The following is a 10,653-nucleotide window of genomic DNA, read 5'->3' as shown; positions in this document are numbered from 1 at the left end:
AAATCTCCAAAAGGCATCAAATGACAGATTAGGTATATAATATGTCACAAAAAATTATATTTTATTTCCATCATTTACGCTTTCAAAATAACAAATAATCAAAAAATGGTGTCTGCAAAAGTTTGGGCACCCTGCAGAGTTAATACCTTGTACTGCCCCCTTTGGCAAGTATCACAGCTTGTAAACGCTTCTTGTAGCCAGAAAAGAGTCTTTTAGTTCTTGTTTGAGGTATCTTCGCCCATTCTTCCTTCCAAAAGTCTTCCAGTTCTTTGAGATTTCTGGGCTGTCTGTCTCGCACTGCTCTTTTAAGGTCTATCCATAGATTTTCAATTATGTTGAGGTCAGGAGATTGTGAAGGCCATGGCAAAACCTTCAGTTTACGCCTCTTGATGTAATCCACCGTGGATTTTGAGGTGTGTTTAGGATCATTATCCTCTCTTTAACTTCAGCTTTTTAAAGATGGCATCAAGTTAGCGTCCAAAATTTGCTGAAATTTTATTGAATCCATTTTTCTTTCTACTCGTGAAATGTTCCCTGTGCCACTGGCTGTAATACAACCCCAAAGCATGATTGATCCCCCCCCATGCTTGACAGTTGGACAGAGGTTCTTTTCATTAAATTCTGTGCCCTTTCTTCTCCAAACGTACCTTTGCTCATTCCGGCCAAAAAGTTCTATTTTAACCTCATCAGTCCACAGAATTTGTTTCCACAATGCATCAGGCTTGACTAAATGTTCATTTGCGAACTTCAAACGCTGATTTTTGTGGTGAGGACGTAGAAGAGGTTTTCTTCTGATGACCTTTCCATGACAACCATATTTGTAAAAGTATCTCTTTAGAGTGGAATGGTGAACCACAACCCCAGTGTCTGCAGGTCTTTCTGGATGGATTGTGCAGTCAAACGTGGTTTTTTTCCGTCCATCAGTCAAAAACAATGTAAAATAAAATGTTCCAGCTTTTGAAATGTGTGAATTTGCTGCTTTTCAATGTTTTATATTATTGTAAATTAAATGGAATAGCTTCATGTTTGGGACTGCTGGTTGGACAAAATGAGCAGTTTTAAGACATCACTAGGGATGCTTTCATTTCATGGATTCCTTATTTAAGGAATTTAAGGATTCTTTTTATTAAAGGTCATCTCTCTTGGTCCCAGATAAGGTGTCAGCTTGGTTAAGATTTGGTGATTATGGCTTCCTGTTTACTCTGTCTTCACCTTCAGCCACTGACGGCTGAAGAGAAACGCTGCTTTTTGGTTAATGTGTAACTGCTCATGAAAAGGGTTTATGTTTACGCTCCTATTGTCTGTCTCATTAGTTGTTTTTTTTATTTGCCACAAGTGGAAGGTTGACGCTGGCCGAAGAGTGACCACCGGTTGTTAACTGGCCCTGCTCTTTACCTGGAGGCCCAGCGTAGGGGGCGGTTCTACATAAAAACAGCCTAAAGTCGTCTTTCCTCTTATAGGACACAGATCGTTTGGCTGTCATCTGAGGAAGTTGTCTAATCTTAGCTGTGAAACTTATCCCCGTCGCTCAGAGGGCTGCTGGGTAGAGGCTTGTTGTTGGGGGTGTTCTGGACTCGGTCAGTGTTTGCTACCTGCACGCTGTGGGAGGAAGTTAGAATGAGAGTTACAGGTAAGATGCGTGATTGTTAGAATAGCAGATCAGTGTTTGGGGATAACGTGTAACAGCAAAAGAAATACGGGACCACAAAACTGTTTGGAATAACGTGTTAATGACGTTTTTCTGCTTACATTCAATAAGTGTTTTTATTTTTTTTAATTTTATTTTTTACAAATGTAAACCGTATCAATGAGCGTATCAAAAGACGAGTAAGTAAACAATTCAAACTTCCATTTAGTCAATATCCCCACAGTGTTGCATGACAAAAGCATACTCTTGAAACTTTTTGAATTTGCTTTTAGTCCAGAAAAGCGTTAGCGGTCCTCAATCATTTTTTTAACCACAACGGTGCAACTGGGCTCTAAATATTCTGGGAACCAGTTTTTGTTTGGGCCCTCTGCAGTGTACTCAGGGATTGAATAAGTTTAAACAGGGATATGTCAGTCCATAGAATGTTTATCGAATATTCCCTGATCTAATTCCAACAGCGCTAACCCTAGACAAGCCCTCTATTTCTATTGTAAGTAGAAGAACCTTTTTGGCTTGTGATCCTAGGCAATTTAGGATCTTTTTTTATTTATTTAATTTTTTATAAATGTTAACCTGACATGATCCCAAATGCTGAAAAAAATGTTTTGTTGGAATCAGATCTTCAAGCATCTGCTGGAGAAAACTTCCATAAATAAATATAATGTGAGGCCTATTTATCCTCTTGCATGTGACATTGAAGTCTTAAAAAGAAAAGGTTTCAAGTGTGACCACCCAGTTTTACTAAGTTATTATGCAACAAGCTGAGAGCTTATGTAATCCTGCGGGTATTCAGAGAAATGGTGAACTATCAGCACATAGTTGTGAATTATGAGTAGACATGTGAATTCCTTGATGTGTTGATCATTAACTGAATGTCTTGTTTCTGTGTAGCAGAACATAGAGAGGAAAAGTGCAGACTAGTCCTTTTAAAATCTTTGTAGGACTGAAAGGTTTATTGTTAAAAAAGTATTTCCCCACTGGAAAGAGGGTTGTTTCTCGCTGGCGAGATGGAGGAAAGTTCCCCATAGTTTAATTACACATACTACAGTACCAACTTTTATGATACAAAGCAGCTTGGAAATTAGTCAAAAGTCCTAAAGTATCCTATTTAAGCTTTATTGTTTGCACGCACGAGTGAACTTGATTATGTAGTCCATTGATCACTCATGTGGTTTATAGATCACGCTACAAAACAATACCACCATCTTTTTATTTTAACCCTTGTGTTGTCTTCCCGTCAAAATTGAAAATCAACAATTTAGTTGACGCTTTTTATCAATGTTTTTAACTTTTTCTTAGGTCTTTGTCACTTTTCATGCTTTTTTTCCCCATGTTTGTCACTTGTGTTTGGACATTTTCAACACCACGTAACACTAACTTATTAGAAATTATATCTAATGTTTGAGTTAGAAAAGCAGAAATTAGGAATGATTTCAACTAAAAAACTTAAAAAAAAACAACAAAGTATGTTGATGGATAATCACAGACTGAAATATGTCAACTTTTACACAATACTATTTCAAAACCACTTACATTTTTTTCAAATGCTATAAAATGGAATAAGACACCCCAAAATTACCCATTAAAATTACCCCAAAGAGCGTTGTGTGAAATTATTCATGTTATTTTGGTTTAATTACAATTGGGCAGTGAAGAAGTACATTTGATATAGGAAAACGGGTCAATTTGACCCGAGGACAACATGAGGGTCAAAACCGCTTTTACAAAAAACAATATTTAGTGGCCATTAATACAAAATGTACAATACAACAACCAAGATTTTCTAATTATTCTTTCCCGAATACAATCTTTAATTTTAACCAACCAATCATTTTGATGAAGCAACTTTACTCTAATATGTTCTGTTGTGCCAGTGCGTGCTTGATGAAACCTTATTCTTTGGAACTTTGAATCCAGATCCGTACATTTTAGCTTTTGAGAGCGTCTTGTCTTTCTTTTGTCAGAGAATAAGCTTTTTCTATTTTAATTACTTCATGTGTGTATCTGAGGATTTCCTGCTCCTTCCTCCAGGTTGGCTTTCTTGCAGCCCATGGAAACAGACGCTTGGGAGATGTTTGGTCAGTCTAAATATTTTGGATTGATCGTTTTTGCATGAAGTTGAAAAGAGCTTGTATTTTGCTCAATTATTCTTTTGAGTCAATGTCTGTAAAAGTCTTAAAGCTACACATGCACACCAACACACAGCCAGCATGGAATATTTTTGTATTTCTTTTTGAACTGGTATTATGCTTAAGGGTGAACATGAACTTTTATACATTATTCTTTTATACGTGTTTGTAGTACTTTTGCACTTATTTTTGTCTTCATTATGGAGAAGCATAATTTTAGTGTCATGTTGGTCCCGTCTTTGTCTCTTTCTGCACACGTAGTATTGGGATGGATGTCCTTTATGTTTAGACCCTCTGTTCATGCTGACAGTGTACATTACATAATAAAAGCACCTTGACTCTTAGCTTCCTAGTATTAGTCTGTGGTATTAATTCCAGTGTTATTCTAAAGAAAAGCGATATTTTTATTGAACATTGTTTCTAACTGCTCATCTAGCCAGAGGCTGTCTTTCTCTTTTATTTTGGTCCATCTGCATTCACACATTCCACCTGTCATCGTAAACAAACTTTCAAAAGCCTTTGGTGCTTTTGCGGGAACATCGTCCTCTTCCTGTTTTGTACCCTAAAGTGACAGCTCTTTCTCCAAATGACCCAATGGCACAGTGTAAAATGCAGTTTAATGACTGCTAGGGGAAAACTTCACATGCTGTTGCTGATTTTAAATGGGAGGTAGAGTAGCTCAGAGGAGGGACTAAATAGATTTCGGTCTATTTGGGTGTTGGAACAGCCCAGTGTGATCTGTAGCGGTTAGTCTTTCAGCTCTGCATCAGATCTATAATCAGTTCCCAGGATGACGGACAGTTTGGATTTAGACACATGGGCCTAATGCTGCTGTGCCGCTGCTTTATTTGGATGTCAACAAGGATTTATATGCTCTGCAGAGGTGTGAAAGCTCGCCTGCAAAGTGACTACTGACAGAGTGACCTTGCAGATGTTCCCTTAGAATCATTATGTGGCCAAAAGTCTGATCAAATGGATCAGAAGACGGCTATTAATTTGTACCTCGGAGATAGGTTTGAATTACTTAACACAGGAGTTCAACTTTCATGTAAAAGGTCACTAAGGTCTTGAGGTTTCATAAAATTAGCTTGTCAATGTTTTTAAACTTCTAGTAAACCAAAAAGACTAAATATTTACTAAATAAAAAGCACCAAATTATTAGTGCACACACTCTAGAATTACTTCTCTGACATGTCCCATTATATTTGACATTTACTATGACATTTAATAAACAAAATATCACTCATAGTGAAATTAAAGACTTAGTTTTACTCCATCTTTACTCCTCCAGATGCTCATTTAACAAACCAGGCCTCTTTGTGGCCAATGAAGTCGACATTTTCTTTCCCCTCATGTTAGCTACTTTTTTTTTATTATAAGAAGAGAATAGCTCTTTTGTTCCTGCTCATAATGTATCCATTGATGATGACCAGGCCGGTGCACACAGGACCCCTATGTTCATAAATGTCAGATGCAAACACACCTGTGAAAAAGCAGAGGTCAGTGCTACGGTCATTTAAAGTGGGCTTCAGCGTTCAAAAAAAGGGTTTTATGTAACAGAACATACAATATATGTCGCAGGGAGACCTCTCAGTACTGTACTTGAGACGTTTTGAGGTACTTGCACTGAAGTATTTTAACTTATTCAACTTTATACTTCCTCTCCATTCCATTGTTGGAAAATATTGTACTTTTTGCTCCACTACATTTGTTTGACAGCTTCGGTTACCAATTACTTTTCAGATTAAAAATTTACATAAAAAGCTCATAAAATACAACAAAATGTTAAAGATTAAACCAGGGGCTCCAACAATTTAGACTGACAGGAAAAATAAATCCATCTAGTTGTTGCTCCTAGTCACATTTCAGATGATGCGTTAGCTTTTGTCTAAACATCTCACATGGTTTCATTTCATTGTTTATCCAACAAATTAAAGAAGTACAATAATAAATACAGATTTGTGTATCACAACTTTGTTTTTTCTTCTTTCCTATTTTCCTACCTCATTAATCATCTCAAGGCATCCCTGATTTAACTGGTGACCCTGGAGGGGCCCAGCCCTTAGGTTGGGAACCACTGGGCTAAACTAGCTAACTGTATAAAGTAGTTAACGCTAGCTCCAACTCAAGCAGCTACAACAAAATGCTACTTACAGTACACATAAATGCATCAGTATTAACAATGTAATCAGTCACAGCGAAATTAGTGACTTCTGACACTTAAAGTAAATTTGACCTATAATACTTCTACTAAAATAATGCTTTTACTTGTACAGTAATCAGTATTTTTACATTTTGGTATTGGTACTTTTAAGTTAAGGATCAGAATAACTTCCACCACTGGTCAAACTAGGCAATGTGTGAAACCTTTTCTGCTGTTTTTCTGTTGTTAGTTGATAGGACATCATTTCATGTTGTGATGATAATGAGATATCTGTGGAGCTCAGACACCTGCTGCTTAACCTGTGTGTATGTGACTCCCTATAACTAACTTAATTTGCTAGTAAAATGTTTCCCTTTGTGTTTTGTCTCAGTTTGCAGGTTGCATGGTAATCTGGACTTGATGCATGGCAGTTGCATGACCACAGTAGGTCTTGTTGTGGGACTGAGAGCACACAGCGGCAGCCATGGCTCAAACCATGCACGTGAATGGCAATGGCCCAGGTAAACAACCCTTTTGTTACATTATTTTCACCATGCAAAGTTGAATTTTTTTGATGTTGAGTGTGGGTGTATTGGTGAGGCTGTAGCGTCATCTATTTATTTTATGTGAAAGTCGGATCTTTCTCTGCTACGTTTGGTTTGTCACGAGCATCTTGTTTGTCAGAACGAATCCTCCCAGTTGGATTGTAGGACCAGTTCTGTTTGCTGCAGCACACTGTTGGTTAATAGTATACTCATACATGTAAAATGATTCCTTGCTGGCTCATGAATAACATGAGATCATCTTTACTCAAATAAACTTAGCTGGATAAGGATACAATGAGGCTAAATGTAGATTAGGTATCCAGTTTCAGGCTTACTTCAGGCATCACATCTGTCTCTGTCTTAACGCCACACAGAAGTGAAATATATCCATCCTTGCATGAAGAATTTAGAAAAAGATGATGTAATTTTTTATCTGAATTTATCATGTTTTTAGGCATTCAAATATGAGTTTATATCGGTGAAAGTTGTGATAAAATATGTACATTTAGTAAATGACATGACGTTTGGCTTTGTAGCATCTTGCTATTATTAGCAGTAGCATCAGAATGAATCAGCAACTATAGATCACTTATGTCTAGAGCTCAGTGACATGGTTACTACTTAATATATTACAATTTTTATAAATCAGTTTGATTACTTAATATGGATTTTTGCATTCATATGCAATAATATAAAATCTGATGATTTAACCATGGGCTATCACATTTAAAATAAATCAATGTTAATTGCATTGGAGTGTAATATCAGCAATTATTTACAGTAGACAAAACTCTTTTAAGTAAAACCATAAACAATAAAATCTAATTTGTTTTTTATATTTCAATTGTCTCTGTATTAATGTAGATAGAACATTTTGGTAAAAGAATACATGATATGATAGACCAGTCTCCTTCTGGTTTTTTTCAGTATGACATATTCATTTTAATGAATTATGATATTCATTAATGGAGTAGAAGTGAATTCAAATAATAGAAAGGTTTTTTGTCTTTTAAAATGATCTTCTGTGTTGTATGCAATTGTTCACATATTCTTCACATAAAGATCTAAAATACTTGCAAGAATGTTTAACATTAGCTTAAAATCCCGTTTTATCCAAACTTATTGGATTATTTATTTATTAAGTTATTTCTACATCTCTCTGGATTCAGAAACACACTAAGGTTGTTTTCTTCCACACAGCGCAACATGTAGAGAAGATTTGCACGCTTCAGTGTGAAATAAACGCTGTCTGCTCCACACACGCGCACGCACACACACACGCACACGCACACGCACACACACGCACTCACCTGCAGACAGCTCACATTCCTGCCCAGACTAACAGGAGAGAGTGAAGCTTCTTGTTTCCAAAATCCCTCCAGGAATGCACAGCATGCAGAACCGATGCTTTTAGCGTCAGTCTGCCACCTCCATGTATATATGACTGAGATTTTTGTTTTCAATTTGTAGGTCTTGTCAAGAAAAGGTGTGGATTCACTTAGAAAACTGCACACCCAACAGAGTGTTTTTATTGTTGATTTTTACAGAATGTGAAAAACGCTGACACATGCTACGCTAACACAGCTAACCTTCTGTAAACTGTATAAATAGCTTCTCTGCAGTGTTGGCAGCTAACATAGTGGTCACCTGCTGCACCAAAAGAATTTCAGGAAGACGGCAAAACTTATCCATTTTTAGTGTTGAGATGCTTCAGTTTAGTGGGTTAGGAGTACTGTCCATTTGAAACTGAGTTGGTGATCAGGTAATATCTTGAGGAAAAACAATCTAATATGGATTTCTTTGCTTCTGTGTTGTGGGTTTCAGAAGCTGAAATATTGCCAGTTATGAAGTTCTTGTTTTGTTTGCAGTACACAGTTCTTTTAAAGGGACACTTCACTGATTTTACACACAAAGTTTAATTTATAAGGTGCACTACTCAGCCTGTAAATAATGATGTAATTTATTCCTCTTTGTCAAGGCGGTTTTCTCAGCTTGGGCTTTGGACTTTTGTAGACTTTATGTAATGGAAATGCAAACTGGAGGTGTGGAGTTTAAAAGATGTAGACATTTACTATGCAGGTAGAATCTCATGAAATGGTTGTGAGTTGCCTTATCTGTTCAACATGCAAAGATAACAGATAGTGGTACGTCAGCTTTATGAAAGTACAAAGAACTGGAAAAGTTAAATAAAACATTTACATGCAGATAAATAATTATTGGTAATCTGCACATACAGTCCAGCTGAGATTAATATGTGACTCATAACAATCTAATTTCCTTTGCTCTAGTTAGGTTTGGTATCGTTGTATTTATTTTTGTCAATGTACTTTTATCTCTGCATAAAATCACCACCACGCACAGAAACAATAACTGGGTCTCCGCATGCAAAATGCAAGATACACTTCTATCAGTTTTCAGTTAAGAAAAGGAAAATTAATTTTTTGAAACAAACAAGAAGAGCAGCCAAGTTCAGGGGATTCACCAACAATAATTCAGCTTTTCCAGTTGAATACATGCATATAAAGGAATGTTAAACAAAGTAGAATCGTTATGTTAATATTGGATTTAGTATTCATGTCTATATCAGCATTGTAACAGGCATAATTATAGGTAGTTTAAGCCTCCAGGCCACACAAGACAATACTATTGCCTTTTTTAGTTTTTAATCAGTTTATTTTGCAGTTAGGCTTCTCTCAGATGACATAACTGCTAAATGTGGGATATTGGACGCCTCAGTGCATTGAGCAACAAAACATCAAGCACATATTTAAACTAAAACCTCAGCTGATTACAAGCTAATTTGTCTGCAGGACGGATGTTTTAAACAGTTCTCCACAGAAACATTTAATGAAAAAAAACTGATTTTATTTGAAGTAGCAAGTCATAGAGGAAAACTGATTAAAATATCTGTGATCATTATGCTCATAATGTTGGCATCTTTTAAGGCAATTACAAATTAGGAGGATCTGAAATGGGATGTTTTTATTTTTTGATATTTAATTCGGCTGCAAAATCAACTTTAGAGAAAATCCCAAAAATGAAACCCTGCAACACCAAAACCGTCTTCCTACATGCAGTTAAGTTGTCTAACATAAAAACCCTGCAGAGGCTGAGTCATGGCTCAGAGCAGACCATCATAGCTTTGGCCCAACTTGAATGCCACCAGTCTGTTGTGGACAAGAAAACCCACAGAAAGGCGTGCAGAGTCGTGCTAACGGGTTGACCCCCTGTATTACATTCAAACCCACTAAAGTGGTTTTGTTTCTGCAGCGAGGGACAGTTACCCAGCTGCCACTTGAAATACCCCCTGGTACTGTGCCTCATCAGTCACTTTGTTATAGTATGGGTCTGTGTAAGTGCTAGTAGAAAAAGTGGGCAAAAGGAGCAGAGCACTGTGTCTTAGAAAAATAACTGGATAATGGTTTGTTTTATTCATTGGACCTTTAGTGTCTTTACACAGTGTTTGATGAATAGACGATGAACTGGTTTGTTTAAGTGTGACTGACTTCAGTATGCACAATGGGTTTATTGTCAGCCATCTGCAGCCAGAATGTATGTACAATTCAATAGTCACAACACATGAAATGCAATGTAACTGGCAAATTGGGTCCACATTGTGCACTACCTAAACTATTTTATTGCTTTATTGCAAAAGTTTAACTTTTAATGAGGGATGTTTAGATATGAACGGTTTGGCCTTATTCATTCTTTTTCTTGATTTTGTGTTAACTCTTATCATATCACAAGTAGTTTGAGGTTTTCATTAAAAAAAAATAACCTACAGGCAACAACGGTTGGTTACCGTAACACCAGTTTGAAATGACCAGAACAACCTCAAAATATCCTTCACCTATCAAGATATATTGAATTCCTTATTTCTTAATTGTGTTTTTGGTTAATTCTTTGCATGGAAAATAATAAATAAACCAGTCTGCACACACTCTGTGTCTGATGGTTTTGCTTGACCATCTATGAGAAAAGACCGAGAGGTTTTTCAAACTACCTAGATGTTTGCAGAGAAGGACCAAACATTTCCTCCCGTCTGCATCATCATGTACAGAGTTAAGTTGTTGAATTTGGCTGCAGAGTCTGGCACTTTGTGACTTTCTAGAAGAAGCTAATAGATCACAGCTCTGCCCTGCTCTCTCTCTCTCTCTCTCTCTCTCTCTCTCTCTCTCTCTCTCTCTC

At 36.7% G+C, this 10,653-nt stretch overlaps 1 protein-coding gene across 6 annotated transcripts in view; it reads left to right on the top strand.

Annotated features, from left to right (window-relative positions):
* Positions 1-10,653, top strand: part of kank1a (KN motif and ankyrin repeat domains 1a) — a 52,721-nt gene that overhangs the window by 23,535 nt on the left and 18,533 nt on the right. For 4 of the 6 annotated variants that reach the window (XM_032514999.1, XM_032515004.1, XM_032515001.1 and 1 more), the window contains exon 2: positions 6,312-6,441. In XM_032514999.1, the coding sequence (XP_032370890.1) occupies positions 6,405-6,441 (37 nt within the window). In that variant the 5' untranslated portion in view covers positions 6,312-6,404. Of the gene's footprint in view, positions 1-1,571; positions 1,631-3,679; positions 3,727-6,311; positions 6,442-10,653 lie in introns of those variants that run through there. The other 2 variants (XM_032515005.1, XM_032515003.1) reach the window with 2 other exon arrangements.

Source organism: Etheostoma spectabile, chromosome 5 (assembly GCF_008692095.1).
Source record: "Etheostoma spectabile isolate EspeVRDwgs_2016 chromosome 5, UIUC_Espe_1.0, whole genome shotgun sequence".
NCBI lineage: Eukaryota > Metazoa > Chordata > Actinopteri > Perciformes > Percidae > Etheostoma > Etheostoma spectabile.
This window is presented reverse-complemented; position numbering and strand designations above follow the sequence as displayed.